The 23,988-nt window shown below is 33.0% G+C and overlaps 6 protein-coding genes and 1 long non-coding RNA gene across 9 annotated transcripts in view; 5 read left to right on the top strand and 2 right to left on the bottom strand.

Moving 5' to 3' along the window:
- Window positions 1–805, top strand: part of LOC104716038 (probable F-box protein At5g47300) — a 4,866-nt gene extending 4,061 nt beyond the window's left edge. Inside the window, exon 4 of the mRNA XM_010433385.1 lies at window positions 665–805. Within this exon, the coding sequence (XP_010431687.1) occupies window positions 665–805 (141 nt within the window). The remainder of the gene's footprint in view (window positions 1–664) is intronic.
- Window positions 554–2,320, top strand: LOC104714543 (transcription termination factor MTERF15, mitochondrial-like). The gene has a single exon (XM_010431946.2). It carries the CDS (start codon window positions 805–807, stop codon window positions 2,188–2,190), a length of 1,386 nt encoding a protein of 461 aa, XP_010430248.1. The 5' UTR covers window positions 554–804; the 3' UTR covers window positions 2,191–2,320.
- Window positions 5,360–8,148, top strand: LOC104714542 (ankyrin repeat domain-containing protein 13C-like). The gene is made up of 2 exons (XM_010431945.2): window positions 5,360–7,105; window positions 7,567–8,148. Exons 1-2 carry the CDS (start codon window positions 5,594–5,596, stop codon window positions 7,945–7,947), a joined length of 1,893 nt encoding a protein of 630 aa, XP_010430247.1. The 5' UTR covers window positions 5,360–5,593; the 3' UTR covers window positions 7,948–8,148.
- On the top strand, window positions 8,867–9,637 carry LOC109126300. 2 transcript variants are annotated; one of them, XM_019229722.1, is made up of 2 exons: window positions 8,867–9,091; window positions 9,238–9,637. In XM_019229722.1, the coding sequence occupies exon 2, from the start codon at window positions 9,259–9,261 to the stop codon at window positions 9,460–9,462; it is 204 nt and encodes a 67-aa protein (XP_019085267.1). In that variant the 5' UTR covers window positions 8,867–9,091; window positions 9,238–9,258; the 3' UTR covers window positions 9,463–9,637. The 2 variants fall into 2 exon arrangements, with proteins under 2 accessions (XP_019085267.1, XP_019085266.1); XM_019229721.1 differs by having other exon boundaries at window positions 8,869–9,091; window positions 9,249–9,637.
- Window positions 9,746–11,669, bottom strand: LOC104714541 (autophagy-related protein 8c). The gene is made up of 6 exons (XM_010431944.2): window positions 11,528–11,669; window positions 11,334–11,390; window positions 10,825–10,880; window positions 10,675–10,727; window positions 10,148–10,266; window positions 9,746–10,017 (listed from the first exon to the last, which is right to left on the bottom strand). The coding sequence occupies exons 2-6, from the start codon at window positions 11,368–11,370 to the stop codon at window positions 9,923–9,925; spliced, it is 360 nt and encodes a 119-aa protein (XP_010430246.1). The 5' UTR covers window positions 11,371–11,390; window positions 11,528–11,669; the 3' UTR covers window positions 9,746–9,922.
- Window positions 14,946–15,580, top strand: LOC104714540. Of its 2 annotated transcripts, XR_755869.2 has the most exons (3): window positions 14,954–15,086; window positions 15,178–15,360; window positions 15,522–15,580. It is a non-coding gene; the product is annotated as an uncharacterized LOC104714540 (long non-coding RNA). The 2 variants fall into 2 exon arrangements; XR_002033450.1 differs by having other exon boundaries at window positions 14,946–15,360.
- Window positions 20,311–23,988, bottom strand: LOC104714538. Its single transcript, XM_010431940.2, has 13 exons — window positions 23,929–23,988; window positions 23,506–23,664; window positions 23,304–23,411; window positions 23,123–23,187; window positions 22,519–22,668; window positions 22,289–22,426; window positions 21,962–22,174; window positions 21,716–21,853; window positions 21,528–21,640; window positions 21,307–21,442; window positions 21,087–21,219; window positions 20,772–20,998; window positions 20,311–20,675 (listed from the first exon to the last, which is right to left on the bottom strand). The coding sequence occupies exons 3-13, from the start codon at window positions 23,326–23,328 to the stop codon at window positions 20,433–20,435; spliced, it is 1,581 nt and encodes a 526-aa protein (XP_010430242.1). The 5' UTR covers window positions 23,329–23,411; window positions 23,506–23,664; window positions 23,929–23,988; the 3' UTR covers window positions 20,311–20,432.

Here is a 23,988-nt window from a genome sequence, read left to right as displayed (position 1 = left end):
TTTTTTTTTTTTTTTTTGGTATACCTTCTTCGTATCGTACCTTGTTTGTGTCTATAAGCAAAAATTAAGATATGATTTACACAAAACTTTTATTAGATCATTTATATGTGTCGATTTTGTAGTCTACAAGTATATATTTTTAGGTAACAAACCAATAACACATTAAAAACTCAATATGTTATACTTCATAGTTTTAAAAATAATATCAATAAAAATAGTATTTATACCAGTAATTTAAAATATATTCTTTTATTTTTCAATATAAAATCAATTAAATTTAAATTACTGATACATTTTTAACAAAACAAGATTTATCGAAACTGGATTTTTAAAGATTAAAATCTATATATCAAATTTTTTAAAAAAAATCTATTTATCAAAAATGGTTATGGAGCAAGTTGATTCTATATTGAATATAATGAAATAAATTTTGAAAAATAATAGTTCTTGATTTTTCAAACTTTTTAACGAGTTGACAAAAATAAAAATAATAAATAAAATAAAATAAAGTCGGACCTTGTTCGACCGTTCTATGGCATTCGCATTTCTTCTCGCTCGCTCCATCAGGGCTTTTACTCCTAAACCCTTAAAATCGATTTTGTTTTGGTTGCTCCCCCAAATTTTGATTCTTTGCGACTTTGGATTCTCGTAATTGAATGAACAGAGAAGCGCATTGTTGAAACAGTCGACGACCCTTTCAATCTCTGCCGGCACTCAAAACGACGAGTCAGTCACTTGTAAGTTTGGAAATTTTGAGATTTATCTCGAATTGATTCAGTTCGACGCACTGTGGTTAGTTATTTAATGTTTTCTATGATACTCCGTGGTACAAGGCTGGTCAAGTTACATAAATGTTGTAACTTTAGTGTTTCGGTATCCGCATTTTCCAATTCCTTCTCCTCTGTTGCTGGTTGTCGAAAAGGAAAGATTTTTACAGTCTCTTATCTCATTGATTCATTGAGTTTAACCACAAAACTAGCAGAGTCGATCTCTAAGAAAGTTACCTTTGAGGACAAGGTCAATCCTGATTCTGTTCTGAGTCTGTTTAGAAGCTATGGGTTCACAGATTCTCAAATCTCAAATGTCATTACGAATTATCCAGGATTGCTTGTAGCAGATGTTGAGAAATCACTTGCTCCTAAGCTCCAGTTTTTGCAGTCCAGAGGAGCTTCAAGCTCTGAGCTTGCTGAGATTGTTTCTTCAGTTCCTAAAATCTTGGGGAAGAGAGGAGGCAAAACCATTAGCGTATACTATGATTCCATCAAAGAGTTTATAAAAGCCGATAAGGGTTCCAAGTTGTGTCATTCTTTGCCACAGGGTAGTAAGCAGGAGAATAAAATCAGGAATGTAATGGCTCTGAGAGAATTGGGTGTGCCTCAGAAGATGTTGTTTCATTTGTTCATCTCTGATCACCATGTCTGCTGTGGGAAAGAAAGATTTGAAGAATCACTCAAGAGAGTTGTTGAGATGGGTGTTGACCCCACCACCTTAAAGTTCATCGAAACTCTAAAAGTTGTTTACAGGCTGAGCGACAAAACGATAAAAGAGAAAGTCAACATCTGTAAAAGATTAGGCTTTACCGGGGAAGATGTGTGGGAGATGTTCACCAAGTGTCCTTGCTTCCTGAATAACTCGGAGAAGAAGATAATTCAGACATTTGAAACCTTGAAGAAATGTGGACTAGTGGAAGATGAGGTCCTCTCAGTGTTGAAGAAGTTTCCAATATGCATTTGTATTTCAGAGCACAAGATCTTGAACTGTATGGAAACATTTCTAGGTCTAGGGTTCAGCAGAGCTGAGTTCATTACGATGGTCAAGCACTTTCCTCCTTGCATTGGATTATCTGCCGAGATGGTGAAGAAGAAGGCTGAGTTTCTGGTGAAGAAGATGAACTGGCCACGAAAGTTTCTGGTTTCAAACCCTTCGGTACTTGGATACAACCTGGAGAAGAGGACTGTTCCTAGGTGTAACGTAATCAAAGCTCTCATGTCCAAAGGACTGCTCGGAGACACAGGAAGCAAACTCCCTTCAATCGGGTCTGTTTTGAAGAGTACGGATGAGAAGTTTTTAAATATGTTTGTGATGATGCACGTTGACAAGGAGCTTGTGGACGAGTTGATGGCTATCTTCAATGGAGGTCGTGTTTCATATAGCAGGAAGCGTCAAGCATTTTGCTATCACTCATCATAGCCTGAAACCTTAATTTAAAACTTTTGTAATCTCAAGTTAATCCGGCTTCTTTCTATATGTTGGAGTTGTTCTGTAATTTGGCTCGTCTATTGTTAGATTTCAGTATGATCTCTCAGTGTAAATTGGATAATCTGTTCTTCATTTCACCAAAAGTTTATTACTTAAAGAGTTTTCTTTCATATTCTGACAACACAAAAGCTGTAGCAAAAGCTGCAAACTTCTTTCAGAAATGCTTGGCATCCAGGGAATCATAAGGGAGATAATTACATTTCTACAGAGACTCACTAGACTGAAGCAATAACAGCTTTGTCACTAGTTTATGGACTTGTGAGATTGCCTTAATGATTTCTCCCTGCTTGGAGACTTTGATACACCGAGATATGGTAATGCTTTTGTTGTTGATTAGCAATGTTTGCTCGAATTTTTTTAAGAGCTAAATCTATCAGACTTCTCTTTCCCTTTTCTTGGTTTAATTGTGTTTTTAGTTATATGGGATCTTTTTCAAGTAAAGAGTAATCTACTAGTTTACCGTGGTACGCCAAAACTCTGGTAAGTTCCTTCATCTTTTAATTAATTCAGAATCTAATGTCATAGAGCTTCCACCTATAACTTGGATTTAGCTCAACCCGTTTGCCAATCAAGTCTCTTTTGTATTCAGTGAAAACACCAAATTCAACTTTGTCTGTTCGTTCTTGACAGGATCTTGATGGTGAATCTCTTGGAGTATAACAAAGTTTCAGAGAACCTTTACTTGGTTTGTTGCGTATGTAGTTGAGTCAATGTACTCAGTGCGTTTTTCGATTAACTCCATCAAGATTAGAGAACCAAGATCTATATATCAGATCAAGAAGACTCAATGTTTAAGGTTTAAGACTTGGTTTAGTGTATTATTTTAAACATAACTGTATAATTTAATAAGAACAATACTTGGGTTTGGGTTCACCCCTAGGGGTGAACCTCTCCATTCACCCCCTTATAAAATAAGGAAATAAAATCTGTATACATTATTATAAAATTTAAAACTTAAACCGTTTTTTAATAAACCCAAACCGACATAAATGAAATCTAAATCCTAACCATTTCATTTGTGAATCCAAACCGACATATAATTTTGTTCTATTTATAAAATCTAAACCCTAACCATCTCATTTGTGAACCCAAACTGACATATAATTTCGTTCTAATTGTAAAATCTAAACCCTAACATCTCATTTGTGAACCCAAACCGACATATAATTTTGTTCTATTTATAAAATCTAAACCTTAACCATCTCATTTGTGAACCCAAACCGACATATAATTTCATTCTAATTGTAAAATCTAAACCCTAACCACCTCATTTGTAAATCCAAACCGACATATAATTTCATTTTAATTGTAAAATCTAAACCCTAACCACTTCATTTGTAAACCCAAACCGACATATAATTTTACTCTAGTTTTAAAAATCTAAACCAAGCCAAATATTTAATTTTCCTTAATTAAAAGTATACAGAATTTGTTTCCTTAATTTGGGCTGCTTTTTAATTTAATTTTAATTTATTTTTTAAATGAAATATTAGATGGAAAATTCTGATTGGTTTGTGTGAACCTAAGTATTTTTCATTTAATAACGAAGACTAATAAAGAAGCGGGTTGGTCGGTTAGAGGGAGCAGCAAAGTATAATTTGTTTTTTTCTAGCAGATAATTCTGTTGCATAATTTTGCATTTGGTCACGACAAAGCGATTCTTTTCTCACTTTTCTTTATCTTTTTTTTTTTGGTATACCTTCTTCGTATCGTACCTTGTGTACTATAATCAAAAATATAAATTATGATTTACGCAAAACTTTTATTAGATCATTTATATATGAGTGGTCTAGGGATGTAGAATGTGTCAATTTTGTAGTCTATAAGTATATTTTTAGGTAACAAACCAATAACACACATTAAAAACTTAATACAGTCATACTTAATAGCTTTTAAAACAAAACAGTTAGGGCAGTGAAATTTTGACGTTTAAAATCCATGTCAGTGAACAGTAATGTATACACAAAATTAGTTGTAACAAATTTTTTTAAACCGGTCGAAAGATTTTAATTGCATAAAGTACTTAAAATCTCATAACGAATATTTATAACTCTTTAAAATTTTGTAACTGTCGAACTAGTCGTATTAATAAACTTTATTATGTATTGTATAAATATTTATATAACAATCAAATTGAATAATGCTAAAAGTTTCGACAACCATAATAGAAACTGATCATTGTTGTATTTCGTTTCATCATTACTAGTCGACCCATGAGTACCATAAACTTTTGACATCTCAAATCATTTTGTTAAGAGTCTAATTACTTCGAATATTTTCTACCTATCATCAAATATAATCATATTTTGATGTACTTTTTGTATGCTATATATTACAAAAGTAATGTTATATACAAAATATTGGTTGTAAACAAAATTCAAAATGGTGAAAAATTAATTGTATATAACACTCAAAATCTCATAACGATTATCTATAGCTATATAATTTTTCTTCGTAACTGTCAAAATAGTGAACTACTCAAATAAAACATACTCCCTATTTTGCTAATTAATTTACTATTTTTTAAGCTTTCTTACACATTAAAATTTGATTCTAAATGTAATTTTCTTTTTTGTAATTTACAATTTTCTAAAACTCTAAACCAATATTATATTTTTTTAAAAATTCATCAATAATAAAAGTGAATAAATATTATGAGTCAAATAAATAAAACCAAATGATAGGAACTGAGAATAATTTATTTCTTATTTCATCATTAGTAGTCAACCATGAGTCATGACTATAAACTGTGACATGTCAAATGATATTGTTCTAAGAGAGTAATTATTAAAATTCCTTTTTTTTTTTTTGTCTACTATTAAAATTCCTTTATTATCATTCAAATATTTTTTCCCAACTTATCATCAAATACTATTATGTTTACATTGCTTTATACAGTACAAAATTTCAGAAAAGAAACACCTAAAATCCAACAGAAAATATTTATATATTTTAAAACAAACAATAGTGAAAAAGACAAAAAGGGCCAAATAATAAGAAAACAAAGAAGAAAATAAAAGAAAAAAGAAAAGAGTACTGACAAAAAGCCCGGAAATATCCTTATTTACTCACGCCTCCCCAAATAAAGAGACCCTTCCAAAACTTAAAAACGTAATTTAAAAAAAAAATAAAACAAATAAAATAAAAAGGAATTAAATTCCACACCACAAACTTCGACTTCTGTAACATCCCCCCATTTCCAAAATCATTCCGTTTCAGCTTCAATCGAAGACGACGAACTTACAAACAACAAAACGACGACGACGACGAAGAACACTATCACACCTTACATTCTCAATTTCACTGTTGAAGCTCTCCGGAAAAAAAAAAAGTTATGTCTCGGCCTTCGTCAGCGTCTGCAATCAGACCTGAAGATTACGCTCACAGTCCAGTTCACTACGCCGTCGTTTTAGGAGACCACGGCGCACTCACTCGTCTTCTCTCTTCTTTACCCAAGCTAGGAGATCCAGAGCAGATCCGAACAGAATCCGACTCACTGAGTCAAGAACGAGTCGCTGATCAGATCTCCGCCTTGCTCGACCGCCGCGACGTTCCTTCACGCGAGACGCCGCTCCATCTAGCGGTTAGACTCGACGACCTCTTCGCGGCGAGGGCGATTTCTTCAGCCGGAGGAGATATCTCGCTGCAGAACGCTTCCGGTTGGAATCCGTTACAGGAAGCGTTTTGTCGCCGGAACTCTGAGGTTATGAAAGTTCTTTTGCGGCATCACCACCGTTTAGCTTGGTGTAAATGGCGGCGGAGGTTACCTCGTTTGATCGCTGTTCTCCGTCGTATGAGAGATTTCTACATGGAGATCTCTTTTCACTTCGAGAGCTCCGTGATTCCGTTCGTCGGAAAAATCGCTCCTTCCGATACTTACAAGATCTGGAAACGCGACGGTAACCTCCGCGCTGATACTACGTTAGCTGGATTTGACGGTTTGAAAATTCAGAGAGCCGATCAAAGCTTTTTGTTCCTTGGTGATGGTGATGAGTCCCTAGATATTGCTCCTGGATCTTTGCTTGTACTGAATCGAGACGATCGGAAAATTCTCGACGCTTTTGAAAGTGCCGGAGCTCCGATTAGTGACTCCGATATAGCCGGGTTCTGTTCTCAGTCTAGTTTGTACCGTCCGGGGATGGATGTTACTAAAGCAGAGCTCGTCGGGAGAACTAATTGGCGGCGGCAAGAGAAGATGGAGAACGTCGGAGAATGGAAAGCTAGGGTTTATGAAATCCAGAAAGTTACGTTTAGTTTCAGATCTCGGAAAATTGTTACCGGAGATGGAAGCGAACAGGTTTTGCCGTTGGAGTTAGACGAAGACGATGAAGGTTTCTTAGTAGCTGAGAACCCGAGTTTCTTAGCTCCGCCGCAACGGTCACAGAGACGACACAGTAGCTTTGTTAAAGAAGATAGAGATTGGATCTCCGTCGGGAGAAAAAGCGTCGACGTTTATCCATCCGCCGCGCCACCACCAAGACCACCACAACCGCCGTCGCAGCAATCTCAATCGCCGAGAAGATCAGTGTCTCAATTCCAACCACCGAGAAGGTCAATGGCTCAAATCCAGCCACCGAGAAGATCAGTAGCTCAATTCCAGCCGCCGAGAAGATCAGTAGCTGTACCTTCAACTGTGTCTCCGGTGAATCCTCCGCCGTCTCCTCAGATCAAAGAGAAGGAGTTCGTGAAAAGCTTGCATCCGTCAGTTTGGTTAACGGAACAGTTTCCGTTAAAAACGGAGGAGCTGCTTCCGTTACTTGACATTTTAGCTAATAAAGTGAAAGCCGTCGCTAGAATGCGTGATCTTCTCACCACCAAGTTCCCGCCGGGAACTTTTCCAGTCAAGGTAACAAAAAATGGCAATCTCGTTAATATCTTAATACAATTTTCTAAATTAGCCTATTAGATTTTTTATTTTATTTTCCTCAAGTTTTTAAAATATGAAATAGCTTTTGCCGTTTGTGTTACTCTTTTTGGGCACTTCCTAAGCTAAAACATTACGACCGTTATACCTAATGGGGTCAAACTAGCTAACGTGTCTCGTTATCATTGGGTTATCTTTGTCAATGGAAATGCTGACGTGACAAGATCACGGATGGGTCACGGAGGGAGGAGGAACCAAAGCTTTTGCTTTTTTATTTATTTATTTTTGGGGACCAATGATTTTTGCTTCTTCTATAGATCTCTTCTAATTTTGGGAAATTGTGCTTTTGTTTCAAAAACGCAAGTCAAAATCTTTAGATGATTGATTATGAAACTTCTTTGCTTTATTTATGCTAAACAAAATCTCTCTTTGTGGGGTTCCAGCTGTCGATTCCGGTGGTCCCTACGGTCAAAGTAGTCATCACATTCACCAAGTTCGTCGAGCTTCCGCCGGCTGAGACGTTCTACACGCCGCTCTCTAGCCCAAGGTTTCTCATCTCAGCCAACTCCGGAGGTGAAGAAGACCAATCCGATGATGAGAAACCGGACGCTCGAAATTCAATTTCACGCCCTTCGACGTGGCTGAGACTAGCAAGTGGGAAAGGCTCACAGCGAAGGATAGAGGAAGAGGAGCAGCAAATGCCTGACCCGTTCGCTATACCAATTGGGTATAAATGGACAAGCATGAGTAGTAGTAATAATAACAAGTCAGGTAATAATAATAGTAAAATGAAGAAATCAAAGTCTACTAAGAGATCTAAGTAGTTTACTTTACTACTCCTATTTTGAGGAATCGAAAGATATATAAAATCTAGTGTTCATTTTTTTTTTTTCGTTGTAGATAATCTGATATTTTTTAGTGATATAGTGAAACTGGTTGTAGTATTTTTTTTTTTTTTGTTTGTTTACTATACATTTTAAATTCTTTTGATATGATCAAATCAAATGCTGTCGTTTTTACTCTTTTTTCGTCGGTCATGGTCTAAAAGAGTTCAATAACAAAAGCTTTCAAATAGACCGCACCAAACTAAAGTAAAAGAAAAAAAAATGGACAAAAAGGAAAATAACTATTTGTTCATGCTTTTATTATTTATGGACCAACATTTATATTAACTTTTCCAGATACAAATTTACTTTTTCTTATAGAAAACAAAAACTATATATATATATATTTCTCATTTTTTGTTGTTCTTTTAAGAACAGTCCTTAGTATTCTGTACTAAACTTCGAAGTGATGACTTTTGATAAAGTTATCAATGAGTGTTCTGCTTTAGGTTAACTATAAGACACATTTTAGACGTTTTGGATTACATTCCATTCCAACCTGGCTTTGTGTAAGTATATATCCCATTTTCTAATTATTTTTTAAAATTGATAAATAATGTTAAATTGAAAAGGTTACAAAACCTATGAAATTACTAAATAAGAGAGGTGCCTTGGCGACTTGGAGTTGAGTTGAAGTTAATAATATAGGATTCATGTGAAGAAAGTTAAAAATAAAATCTAAAGAACATAAGATAGATATGTCACATGGAATGGGACATACATATTAAGATGTCTTTACATAAAGACCTAAATCTTATGCTTTATACCTAAATATTCCAAAACCAATGTTTGCTTTGCAAGTTGGAAACGAACAAACTTTGAGTTAGTAAAGTGCATTCAAAGACAACCCAAAAATGATAATAAGAAATCTTACAATTAACAAATCTAAAGATTTGAACCCTGAAAAAAAAAGAAAAGGACAACCTAAACAATAATACTTTATACAGTTGTTTATAGATTAAAAGAACAACACATCTACTAATATTCTCCATTCTCCTCCGCATCATCACTCATTTTGTGCTAAATCCAAATCTGTCTTTCTTCTCCAAAGAAGACTTCTCAGTTCTCAACAAACACATTAGAGGTATTTCTGACTTCTCTTCTAATTTCTTAGTTGTAAATTGGTAAACATAATTCTGTTTTTAGTCATTACCCATTAATGTTTATTTATTTATTTTTCTGTGATTAATTGATTGATTGAAGAATTTGATTTGATGTTCAACTTTTTTGTTTGCAAAAAGATATTGTGATATGACAAGTGAGGCACCAAGTTGGGCAGATCAATGGGGAACCGGAGGGATCGGGGATATGCCAGATGAAGAGAACAATAACAAGAAAGATGCAGGCGGTAAGAATTCTGGCCAAACCAAATCGACCAAGATTGTTGATATCATAACTTTCAAGTGGCTGAAGAATCTTGTGCCTAAGAAGAAGAAGGAGGACTCTAATTCTTGAAACAAAGAAAAGAACAACACCAAATTCTTTATACCCCTTCTCTTGAAAAAGATGGTTTCTTCTCAAGATCTCAAATTGTCATTGTATTTATTTTATTGTTCTTTGTGAGTTATTGTGCATCCCACGATTGGAAGTTTTATTGTTTTATATGACATGGCTCAAATCTTCGTTTACTCTTGCAAATTATAAGATTATATACTTTAATAACAAGTTAGGCTGCACTGATCACTAATTTTTTGACAATCAAGACATAGTTTGGGTTACGATCATAGTGGAGTAGTGGTAGAAGAGAATCAATAGATGGCACAAGTTGTGTGTCCATAAGTAAACCCAAACTACATAAGATATATTCGAAGTAACATTTACATAAAATCAGTCCAAAGCAGCATAAAGTACATTCATAGTCATAAAAGAGTACAATTTATACAGAACACAAATGTATTAGTACTAGCTGACACATTTAAACCAAACCAAAGGTGTTCTCTCCACTGTAAGTCATGTAGAGAAACCCATCTTCGTCTTTGTTCTCATCATAGATTGAAGACATCATTGCAGCTGCAAAATCATCAACAACAAAAGCATTCATCATTGTTTAGTTTGCAGCAAAGTCTATGCGCAGATTACTATTTTCCAATGATAGTGAAACTAACAGAAACCAGTTTTATGCTAACAGTTGTGTGTTTACCAGTTGGAGGCAATGTGTTCTTCACAAAGACAAAGATCGCCTTTTCCGCACTAAGCTTGATTCTTTTACGAACAACATACACAAATTGCCCCACAGTAAGATCAGCCGGAACAAGGTACCTAACAAGCCAACAACCAAAGAGTCACAGATCAACACAAATCCCTGATATTAGACTCTGTTGTCTTCAATCAAGATCAATCCCATTCCGTTTTCATACTACACAAAGATAAAGTTCTACAAGAAAAATGTTCAAAGGCACTCTCTTCACTATACAAAGATAAAACTCTATAAGAAAAATGTTCAAAGGCACTCTCTTCACTACACAAAGATATGGTTCTCAAGAAAATAGATCCTTTCGATTCCATTCATAATGAGGAATCAGAATATCACACATTGATCAATCAAAGAGAGTGTTCAAAGGCAATCTATTCACTTTAGATTATTAAGTAAACCAAAGATGTGTAGACCTCATAGTAAGTTGGCAATAACAGAAGAAGAGGATAAGAAGAGGAATGTTCATTACTGACTTTTTCTTGTCGATGTTAGGAACATCACTTCTTTCAGCTCTCTCTACAATCACCTGCAACATATACTTCCTCTCTGTTAGAGCTACACTACATAGAAACAGTATTTAGACAGAGAAATACAAACAAACGTTAACAAAAAGAAAACATTACTGGAATCCTGTCTGGATACTTGTCCCTGATGCGAGAAGCTTCAATTTGTCTCCTCTCTGACATAACAAAACCCCCCACAGAATGATCAAAGATCATCATCAGTGATTGATTGATCATTGCAAACAGATACAAATACAATATATAGGGTTGACTATGTACCTAAGAATAGTAGATACAAATCAAATATGCACAACTCTATTCTAACAGAAACATTAGTAATTTGATCAACTCGTAATCAAAGTCTCTATCTCAAAGTCGAAACCTTTTTCAAAAGAGTAACAAACAAAGATTCATAATTTCTAAGGTAATTGATAAAAGTAACAGCAGTGATTGATTGATCGCTGGAAACATTAGTAATTTGATCCAAATCGTAATCAAAATCGTTCCTTTTTAAAAGGGTAATAATCAAAGATCCTTAATATCTAGTGATCCACTAACAAAACCCAGAAAGACTTAGTTTTTATGCATGAATCAACGAAGAACCACCAAGGAGGAGACGAGAAACTAACCCAGTGGGTGTTCCAACTTAAAAGAGCTATTAGCCATGGTGATTAAGAACCCAATTCCTGAAATCGCAAAACAAAGATGACCACTATGAATTGAAACCACATATACAAATCCAAATATCGCAGAGATTGATTCATCCGAAAGGGAAAACAGAAGAAAACCCCAGAAATTACGAAATCAGAGAAGAAGAACATACCAAAGATTAGGGCTTTTAGTTTGAGTGATTAAAAGAGAATCGAATGTAGTAGGAAGGAGAAAGGATCAAAGCTCGATCTTTTCGGGGTTTCTAAGATTTTTAATCTCACACGAAACTCTGAAACTTTCGTCGACATTCACAATTTGTTTCCCATTTGTTCTGCTGATGCATAACCGGAAATTTCGTACCGGATTCCGGTTTAGAATACATTCGGTTCTCATTGATTTTTTTTTTTTTTTTCTTTTCTTTCTTGTCGTGACTCATTTAATTTATTTTTGTTTTTGTCAAACGACACAATTTATTGTTAAAAAATTTTAACTTTACAAATTACGATTTTCTAGAATGATGCATACAGATTAAAGAATTCTTTTTAATTAAAAACATATTATGTTATATATTTACATATAATTCAATCAATAAAAATAATCTGTGTAATAGTGTTAAAAAAAAAAAAATAATAATCTGTGTAATATAAATTGTTCAAACCAATTAAAACATAATTAATTTTGTAAAAGTTTGTGAAAACATCATATATTTTAGAACAAAAAATAAGGCAAAAAAATCAAAATAAAAAAAGAACGGAGGGAGTAGTTTTCAGTCCAATTCCTTAACTAAAAATTCTACAATTTATTACAGTTTTTTTTCATTTTAATTCATGAAATTTGAATAATCATTTGAGTGGAATCCAAAAATAATATGTTTAATTGTAAGTTATTTTATTTTATTTTCTTGCTAAAAATAATTCTACTGACCACCGGCTAAACACTTTTATTAATAAGGTTTTGTTTAGTTTTTTTATTACTAAGTAATATCTCGCGCATATCCACATTGTATTAGTTATGTTAATTCATTTTAGTTTATGGAATAATCATAAAACTATAAGAATTTTCTGAGAATATTTTTTTAATAAAGTTTTTTAAAATAGTATTTATGAAAAGTGGTATTGAAAAAGATGTACTTTTGAAATTCTCCCTAAAACTACATATATAACAAACAAATTTTCTAAATGTCAATAATATACTTTATTTATTCAAATCATACAATATCAAAATATACCACTTATTTTTAAAAACTTGTTAATGATACAAATAAAAATTTAGTATGATATTCAAAATTTATCTAAAATATTTAATAATTAAATTCTAAAATTATTTTTTAAGTATCAATTAAATATATTTCCTAAAAAATCATATGAAATGCAATAAAAATCTCAAAGATTAATTTAATTTTTAGTATCTTTTATATTCACCTTAATTTAAGCTATATTGCTAGGTTAAATCCTAATGATTCATTTTTGTAGTAAATTTTTGAAAATGGAATATCAAATTGTTTTTTTATATAGAAAATCATTAAATTACAAAATTTTGAATTAAATAAACATTATAATGATCTTTATATAATTATATTTTGGATCAAAAGAACTAAATATAATGATGAATATACAAAAATATGTATTAGAAATGTTTTGAAGGTAAGAGAAAGTTAAAAATTTTGATTTAATAATTCTATTATAATAGTTTCTTGTTTTTTAATGAACTTATTAATAGAATCAGTTCTTCATCTCTGATTGGAGTATTATCCGTTGGTACAAGGTCCCAACTATATTTCTCACCGTCGTCATCACCAATCAAGATTTTAATATTTCGGATTTTCTAATTAGGAATTTTTTTGTTGTAGCTTTCGATTTACAATTTTAGATTGTTAATAATTCTATTTATAGAATCTAATTTTTTTTCCCTTCTATGTTATTCATTCTCAAAAGAAAAAAAAAACAATTTTTTGGAATTTTTAAAACAAAAATCTATTAGCAAAATCTAAAATCCAAAAACTAAAAACCAAATCCAAAAATTGAATTAAAAACAATATCCATTATGGCCTGTAGTGTTTCATAGTTTTCAATCCATTTCCTTAACTAGAAATTCTAAAATATATTATAGTTTTTTTTCTTTTTCATTCTAATTCATGACATTTGAATGATCATTTGAGTAGGATCCAAAAATAATACTTTTGACTTTTTAAAGTTAATTTTTAGATAACAAATTACCAAATGAAATACAAATATGACCGAATGAAAATAATTCTTGCGACCACTAGGTCAACACTATTATAAATATGAGGAATAAATGAACCTCTTTAAGGATTTAATCGCAACATGTGTTTAAAGAATTAGATAAAACAAATTTAGAAAAAAAAATGTCCACTCTTGCACAAAATTACCACCATAAAATACTAATGCATTGAAAGTAAAAGATTGACAGTTTAAGCCCGGCCCTTTACACATTTTCAAGACACATTTGTGTTGGGCCTCCAATTTTTCTTAGATTTTTTAGTAACAAAAATAGACCTCAAAATATATATTTTTATTGCAAAAATTGGCCTCATTCTTATGAAAGGTATAGATTTAAATTTAATTTGTAAATTTATATAATTTGTTAATGCAAAACTAGGCCTCATTTTCCGAAATTTAAGATTTGCTTTCAGTTTTAAATTTTTAACTATAAAATCCATAAGAAAAAAAATTGTTTTGTATTGGACCACAAATTTCATGGGCCGTCCCTTACTAAAAAGAAGAAAAAACTAAGAACAACACAGCTGATCATGCACAAACTTCATGTGGTCGTTGTTCCGATTTTTCGTCGTGGCGTTACACATGCTTTTTAAGTATTTGGAAAAATATATATATATATATATATATAATAGAGATTAAAAACGTTAAACGTACATGCAACATGCAAATATTATTCATAAATATTAATATATTGCCTCATGTCACAGGTTACATGAGGATGACATATCTCAATTATATAAAATTAAACAACTAGAAATTAGATAAGGTAAAATATAAATTAAATCGCAGAAAGTCTTGAGTATTTTCTTAACACTCACCTTCACGTTTTCACCTAACAAAAGTTGTGACGTTATCTTTTTGTTAGAGATATGCGATGAATAATATTGCATCGCCAACTGCCAATTCCAATACGAATTTGCAATAACTATGTGGTCATATCGTCGTATAGACATATCCATCACCAAATAGTATTCATGGAAAATTAAGTTAGATTAGGTGTAGATATATATATGGTGATAGATATAATTAGATAATCTAGTGTAAACTAGGTGTACATGAGCAAGTTTCCAGTACCAACACTAAAGAACTATAATGGTGTAGCTGTTTCTTAACAACTTCAATAAATCAGAACTAGCTGGTAATCATTATGAAATTCTTGGAAGTGGTTCAATATTTTTTTTTTTTAGTAACGGCAGACCTATTTGATTTGATATTTATTATAACAAAATAACATAATAATATCTAAATTTTGTAACGGATTTTTTTCATATTTTTTTTTTCAAATTTAATACAACCAACTTCCTTTTTGTTGTGGGGGTTGTTGGCCTAATTCAATGCTTGTTTTTCTCTTGTCATTTCTTCTTCACCTCTTCGTATTTATATCTCTTAGCCACAATCTGCAAACCCAAGATACCAAAAAAAAAAAACATTGCAGTAGCTCATGTTGTCTTCCTTTTCATTTTCCATATCCGCAAAATTAATCTTTTAACGGTAAGTACCTGTCTCTTTGCCCTATGCATCAATTTGTTTCAATCATTTATTTGCTTTTGATTTCTTCTCTTTTTGAATTGGCTTTTTTGAGGTGGAGGTTGGTATATAATCAGCAATCCATGAACGCACTATACTGGTAATCAAAATACGAGATATTGGTGCGGTTCAATCAGAAAACTGTACTCATTTTTTTACAGAGATCGGCTTGTTTGATTGAGCCGTGCCAATATCACGTGTTTAAAGAAGACTTGATGTTAGTATAGACTTCATCAAGGTATATACATCTATATTGATTCTCTATGTTGGATAGTTTTTTATTTATACAAGATAAGGTTTATCATCAGTGTCTGCCGTCAAGGATCACGCTATTTCTTATGTCACTAAGAAAATATTTTATGATTTTTTAATTTGTTTTGTTTTGATGTTTATCTGCAGGCTCCTATTAAGTTTGGATAAACAATAAAAAGGAAAAAAAAAAAAAAAAAGACAGGAAATCAACAACGCAAATACATTTGCGAGATGATATTGCTATCATCAACAGCTAGAGAATACATAATGTTGTATTTGTCTGAAGTTTTCAGTTCGTTTCTATTCTTATCCTACCATGAATATATATAAGGGTGTCGATATTATATTATCCTTCTTTAAACCCGTCGATTAGACATATAACTCGTTCCACTATAAAACTATAGTAAGGGCTAGCTAGAACTTTTTAATTTCGTTTTAAATATAACAAAAGCTATATTTTCTGGCTATCAGAAATATTTACTTTTGTTATATTTTAGAGAATTATCTAACTAATCTAGTGAGGAATTATCCTATCCAAAGTTTTCTTACCAACACAAATTTACCGGAGACAACTCATTCTGTTTATACCGGAGACAAATGATAGACCACCTTATTTGTAATATAATAAATCACAATGAACGGTTCTACTAGCAAAATGTTCGAACCTTCAATAAATTTTACGTCCACAAACGTTTAGAAATTTTACTTCCATAATATGTAAGCAAGTGCACTTAACGTCGAAATCCAAATTTTAGTTTATAACTGTGAAAACTAAATTCAAAGTAAAAATAGGTAAGATACTTTACATATATCTAACATATTTTATGTATAAGAACCAGAGGTGTATATTTTTTTTGGTATCAACCAGAAGTGTATATTCTTTTAAAGTACTCAAATATAAACGAATGGCAGAGCATATATATATATATGTAATTCAAATATGTGCAAAACCAACAAAAACCTGCGAAGTGGCCGGCATATCTTTAATTACATCTTGCAGAATACCCACGAGCTTAGGACCAAAACCTTAAATTTGTTTTGGCGGGGACGGATTTAATGAGAGATAGGTCTAGTCTTATATCTATTGACAAATCTACTATATATATCCATCACATGATATTGTCCCACAAAATGGATATTTAACTGATTTGAGGACATTCTCACTTTATCAAATTTATCATTCTAATGTGTAACAGACCTATTAGAATATCATAAGAAGACATACCTCAGCTTTCTTCATCTTAGAAGAGTGTCTGAAATTGTTTGACAAAAACTTACATAATAGTGTTATATACTACCTAAAGCCTAAAGGTATAATAACCATAACGAACAAAATCGAAAAGTAGGAAAGTGAAAGAAACCCAAACAGAAAGGAGTGACAAAAGAGAAATAAATGAGGAAGGGAAAACGAAAGCATGTGGAAGGAAATAAATGAATTGGGCACAACAATTAGAGCTCTGTCTCTCATAGGACAAACCAAATGTAACCAAAAAGGTATGGTTTCTCTTCTTTAATATCTTTCCCCTCTCCATTAAAAACATTTCACTTTACCTCCTTTTTTTTTTCTCCCATCCAAACAGTCAAATTATAATGAAACTCTCTGACTGGTTGTTCAATCCGGATAAAAAAATATGCAAGAATTCTAATAGAATGGACTGTTTATATATATATATATATATATCTTATTATATAAACTTTGGTTCTTAAAGTTAGTAACTCACCAGATCGTGACACGTGTTAGTTTTAACGATCAGAGATCAAAGTTAAAAACTCACCAGATCGTGACATGTGTTAGGTTTAACGATTAAATATCCAAGTTATTAACTCATCAGATCGTGACACGTGTCAGGTTTAACGATTAAATATCCAAGTTAGTAACTCATCAGATCGTGACACGTATCAATTTAAACGATCAGAAATCACATACCAAAGTTAGTAACTCATCAGATTGTGACACGTGACAATTTTAACTATAAGAAATCACAGCTTTCAAGCTTGGTGAAACGATGCATAAAATAATTATAATTTTATTATATTAAAAAACCTTTGTTAATCCTAAAAGGAAAAAGATTGTAAATATACCCCTCTATATAAGAAAATAGATGATGACATATTTTTCACCAAACAAAATAATTTCGACTATCTTTGTATTTCTTGGTAAAATTTTCTTTTTTGTTTTTTATCAACCTTTTGTTTGACACATCATTGTTCTTGAACAAGTCAAGAAGGCAATTTGTTTGTTGTCTAATCGAAACAACTTTATAAAAAGATTCCTAGATATTACCACGTGATTTCATCGTCGTTTCTTTGAATTTTGTTTCGTTTCTCACTTTCATAATGCATACTACGCAATCTTTGACTTTGAAGTGTTAACAAAGTTTTTTATGCATAATAACTAAGGTTTTTGGGATTAACAAATTTCTCACGGTGTTACTATTATTTCTATTTATTTGCAGGACATGTAGCATCAAAAAAGATGAATACACAAATGCAAGATAACAACATAAATTATATAACACTAGATCAACTAAACAGAAAGTGTTCTTATCGTTGAACAAGTACATCTTACAAGAAAGTGGGAAACAAGAATTTTTTTTTTTAAAAATGAGCCCATTAGAATAAATTTTCTCATAAAATAAAAAAGTGATTAAGTAAAATATACAGAAAATTATTAATTCTAAAAAATGTAAATATTCACTTCTATATAAACATAGATCGTCTCATATTATTCATCTAACAAAATAATTTATTCAAAAATATTGCTTTCAACTTTGTTCTATTGGTCAAACTTTTTTAATGAGAAGACAATTTTTTCTTATTTTTTAAACCAAAATATACCCATACGTAAGATTGTTGACCCAAAAAAAAAAGGAAGATTAATGTATGCATCTTCTTTTTCTAATACTGTATTTTAAAGTTTATTGTAGTAGTTTTAGATTGTTTTATTTAATTTATATTTTCATCTTTGAATTATTTGATATTCATATATTACCGTGCTTATAATTTCTATTATTTCATTAGTTACGTCAAATTATTTTTTTCTAATTTCTCAAATTATTATAGCAAAAAAACAACTATTTTCTATAACTAAAAGTTTATCTCTTTACTTTTATACATTGTTTTTACTCATGAAAATAATTAAATATATATTCTTTGTTAAATTTTATTTTATTTTATTAACTTTGAACTCACAACTATTTTCTTTAACTAAAAGTGTATCTATTTACTTTTTTTTTTCAAACAAATAATAAATTAAAAGGAAATTCTTCGGCCAGTTGTCTAAGCTGGAGGGAAGGAGTTTATAAAAGAAACTTCAAAGATAAGAGAATGCGAAGCACATACAAGACAATCTTCCTTCGTATTTGACGCACGCAAGATCCAAGAGATATAGAATAGTGGGAAGGACTCCAGCGAGTTAAACTCATCGAGCAGGTTGGAGAAGGAAGGACGACCAATCTTCAGGGACTGCATACTAGTGAGTAACTCAGCACAATCAGTCTCGAAATGTTGCGATTCTTGCACCACGTATCCGCTCCATGACCCACAACAACGTTTCTAACTCCGAATGTAGAGGGAGGGGCTCCTTCTTAGGCACTTGGCCCCCAACAACAAAGTTTTCTCCTCACCACGCAACACCACCAGCCCAATCTTGAATACACATTGGTTGCTTTCCAAGAACCATCAATCTGACAACTAGGTGAAAAACCTGGACATCCAAAGACGGAGATGGATCTGACATTACCGCCGTAAAAAAGCGCCTCTTTCTAGGCTAACTTATCGCCCAAAGCCTGAGCAATTATATCATTCACTTTGATTGATAAACCTTGAAAAACTTTTTTATTTATGACCTTCCAGATTGCCCATAAAATCCATGGTAATTGAAAAGGTTGATCAGGATCACCCTATTGAGAGGCACCCCTCTAGAAAACAAAATCCAAAATCGAGTACACTGACTCATATGGAAAACCCTCTAACGAGACCAGAGTCAAAGATAAATACCAAACTTCACACGAGTGAGGGCATTCAAAGAAAACATGATGAATAATCTCAACCGCAGAGTCACATCTTTACACCAAATATCACATTGGACAACTCTGTGTATGAATTTATTTTTGTAGATAGTTTTTACTTACTAAAAATATTTATTTTATATTTTTTGTTAAATTTAATTTTATTTCAAAAACTCTAAATCCGCACATCGGGCGGGTCCTAATATATATATATATATATATGTATAACAATGAATTTAAACGGAAAATGATTAGAGAAATAGAAATTTAAATTAAACAAAAAACATAGGGCAAATTGAACTTTGTATCGGAGAAGCATTGTCTGTAGTTCTTATGTTTGTTAAGTCTTTGTCTTCATTGCTTCTGTTCTCATTTGTTGCTATTCCTTATTGAGCAGTTTAAGCATTTTGGTTTTGATGGTTTAAAGATTTGATTTTTCTGGCAGCGTATGTTTTGTTGATTCTATGCGGTTATGTATCGTTGCTTCGTTACAGTGTAATGCTCTTTTAAATATGTACCCTGAATTGATTTCCTGTACGTACGTCAAATTACCATTAGGCTTTTCTTTGAAGATTAGCAGTATAGACTTTTAGTGAGTAGTGTTTATGTGGTACAAGTCAAGAAATGTGTTTCTTCATCTAAAGCTTTGGCAGAGGATCAGCATTATTATGTCTTCTTTTGGTGCCACTGCTTACCAGTCGATTTCATTTTCGGAAGGTACATCTTTAATTTCATTCGTTTAGCTCTTTAATTCACTGTCAACCTTTAGGATCTTGAGTTCTCTAAACATCCTTTTGTGTTTCAAAGTTGGTTTTGTATCTTCTGTGCCTACAGTTGCCATTGGGATGTTAATAGTTTCATGCCTACAGTTGTGTCCATTATAAACTGACAAACCTGACCAGATAGTTTTTTTGGATCATTAGAGGTAGAAACGCAACTTTAGGTTAGTTTAATAGTATTAATCTTTTACACAAAAAATCTTATATTTGGAGGGAGTATTCACAAATTTATTATAGCAAAAGCAAGGACAATGATATTTCTCTCTTATTTAGTTCGTCAAAGTTTTGATGATTGCATTTAAAACCACCAGCTTCTGCAGCACGGATGTAGCCTCCAGGTTGAAAGAAAGTAAAACTGCAGCAACTAGAACCACAGCAGCAATGACTACACCTTTGAGGCAGCCACTTCCACGGGAGAGTCTTTCCGAGATCACTATGCAGGACTTGTGAGCTTCTTTGTAAAGAGAACAATTGGCTCCTCCTCCTCCTCCTTCAGTGATGGCTTTTTCGTTCTGATAAGCATCATTCACAGGTTAGGTCAGAGATAAATAACAAACTGAGTAAAGGGTGAAATAATTAAGTTATCTTACAAGAGTGAGAAGCATTACCATTAGCATGAAGTTCAACATAGTTCTATTGAGAGTGAGTTTATCACCCGGAGATGATGATAGTTTGGGGTAATGATCCTTCCATTCGCCTACAAGCCTTTTAAGAAGAGCACCACTAGCTTCTTTATTCGTATAATAGAGCCTTTCCCAGAGCTTGAAGCAATCTACATTTTCTGTCAATGACCAGATAGCGATTGTTGTAGCTTCCTTGGCTAAAGGAGGGTTTCCTGTAATTAACAACGGTAACACTAGTTGGAGAAGAGAGAGAGAGAGAAGAAGAAGAAAAACTCAAGGTGTTCCATTAGTTACGAATACCTTCTTCTCCAGCTAATTTCAAAGAAAGAGTGAACATTTCTTCAGTCACTTGTTTCATTAATTCGCTTCCTCGTATACCGGCAAGAGCCACATCCTTCAACAAGGGATAAATTGCCTCAAACCTCTCTGTAGCCTGTGTATAATATTATAGATCACATGCTTAGTGATCAGAATCGACAAAACGCATTAAGGTTTTGTACTTAATAAAAATCTGATTTACCTCTACTCTTGCGGATGAAACAGGGAAAGTAAGCCTTAGCAAGATCTCAAATGAAGGAGGTGGAATCACCCGTGGTGATCTCTTTGCAACAGATCCATTTACAAGTAAAGCCCGAGCTTTTGGATTCGACAAAATTCTGAAAAGAAAATATGGCATAAACAAGATCAGATCATTGTTACACATTGTATATAGGCAAAAGGAGAATGATTAAGGAAACTCACTTCTCAACCAACTGCATGATGAGATCTGTTGACTGAGGAGAGTAGGTATCGACTAGTGGTAACAAGTTACGCACCCATGAAAACAAGCCTACAGCTAAACTATATCGGGAGGCCTGTCCACACATTTTTACAGTTCAATAAATATAAAAAATATATAGATGACAAAAAAACACAAATCACGAACGAACCTGAGCCATCATCCAAACTATAAAGGGAAGCTTGTCCTGTCCCAGATACTTACGCCTAACCCTCATAGCCGGCAATACAATAGCCAAAGCTTTAGGCTTCTTACGCAATACCATTGCTAATGCAACAAATATTGCTACCTTTAAGTTGTTAAAAACACAGAGTATAATGGAGAGTTAGCCAAACAATTCAAGCATTAGACATATATAGGTAAAAAAAATCAGAAATTTTCGATGAGTTTTGCCAACCTTAGATTTGGATTTAGGAGGAGGTTGTTGCGCAGCATCAATCTCCCCACCAGCGCCTTTGGGATGATCTGCTTGTTGTTTGGCTTCTTCCAAACAAGTGAGGATATGTTTAGACGCCCACATTACAAAGGCAGCGAGTGTCGTAATACGGAATCGGTTGATCCAATCCACTGATGTTTTGTAGACAGGATGAGGAATCTGAGATAATGGGACCTGTTTTACATATATATAAACAAATTAAATCAGCTTCTTCATCACGATTTTTTTTTTAAAAACAAATTAAATAAGCTTCTTCATCACGATTGAAAGAAGAGAGGTCTTCCTCACATGGATGAGATGGATCAGCTTGGGGAAAGGAGAGTCGTTGAACATGTTCACCCATGGAAATTGCACATCGGAAAGTGTTATCCCAAGGTACTCGACAAATTTCAATAGCTGAACCTCCGGTTGAAACCCATGCAGTTTCTATTAACAAGTAACAGGCAAACAAGTTTAGTTTTTGATATTTTGTCGATCGATTTAGAGATCAGAAAAACAAAACGTTCACATGGCTTTACCGATATATCGACAAGGTTAGCCGCAAGATCTGAAGGATCGATCTTTGCAACAGCTTCGGGAAAAGACACTTTCGGCTTCCTCTCCTCCTCCATCTTGTTGTTGGCTGGTTTCACAGATTCGATCGGTTTCGTAACTCGTAAGTTTCTTGCCTGCGTGAAAATAAGAAAACCAGAGACACGTAGAGAGGATTAAAGAAGATTATATGTAGAAAAATACTTAGGTTAGGGTTAGTGAGGTTAATATGGGTTTCGAAACCCATTTAAATAAACGGGCCTGTTATACAAAATTCTGCCCATTTAGTCACATCTATCTAAAAATGTTAAATGGATTTAATTTGGGTAGCCCAATTAAACATGTTTGATAAATAGGTTTACCCATTAATTAATGGGTACCCCGTACCCCTTTATGTTTATTTATTTTTATTTTTTTTCTGAAAAAAGGCTTTTTAAGACACTTTAAAATTTTATGGGTAAATTTCAATGGATCCTTAATTAAAAACTATAATTTTGTTAATTATTATAGTAGAATTTGGTGGTGAAGGTGGTTAGCAGACACAATCTCTCGTAAGTTCAGCTTTGGGTACAAGGAACTCTATTCACGGACCTGAAATTGCTGGGGGATCTTCACTTGGCTCCTTGTGCTATGTATCTTCCAAGGCCAACATGCACCTACCAGAAAGAGACATGTCAAAACAGATGGAACATTGTCTGATCCGTAAGAAAAAGAAAACATTGTCTGATTCAGAGTAAGAGAAACAAACACTAAACAGTTTTCAATGTAGCACCTATCATATAATGAAGGTCAATCATCTTTCTTGGCCAAGAGATCAGCGGCAACTTTGAATGGCTTCAAGGCATGAATCTCATCAAACATCCATCAAATATAATATCACCTAAATAAATCCATGGCCAAAAAACAGAAAAAGATGAGAATTTGCAAACAAGAAGAAGGAGGAAAGAGATAGAGAGAATGAGATCAGATAGTACCAAGTTTAATTGTATAGGAAGAGGTCTTCAAGTACATAAAACCTGAATCCATGTGATCTTGCACAATAAAGAACCGAGATTCTGGCTGTTTAGTACTGCGTTGGAGGTTAGACAAGAACCCAGAGTGAAGCACGATCTAGCAATGTAAAAGTTTGGATTCTGAAAAATTCACAATCAATTTTTCAGGCAGTATAAAAAAGCATCAAACCTATTGGCTATTGAATCCATAGAGAGAGAGAGAGAGAGAGGTTAAAATCAAACTTGTGCAGACTGTGATAGCAATCTGACCCATCATATGTAAAACTTATTCCGTGTCTAAAAATGCTGCCATTATCTTTTTTTTTTCTAATTACACACTAAATCCAAGAATACAGCCAAAAGTATACCGATACCATATATTCAGATTTCAGATGAAAGACATACCATGCGCAATTGACTGGAATTCGCCTTCATTTTCAAAGCCTCAGCATCACGATCCAACTG

The sequence above is a fragment of the Camelina sativa genome, chromosome 9 (assembly GCF_000633955.1).
Source record: "Camelina sativa cultivar DH55 chromosome 9, Cs, whole genome shotgun sequence".
Classification (NCBI taxonomy): Eukaryota; Viridiplantae; Streptophyta; class Magnoliopsida; order Brassicales; family Brassicaceae; genus Camelina; species Camelina sativa.
Note: the sequence above shows the minus strand (reverse complement) of the source record. Positions and strands in the feature narration are given on the sequence as shown.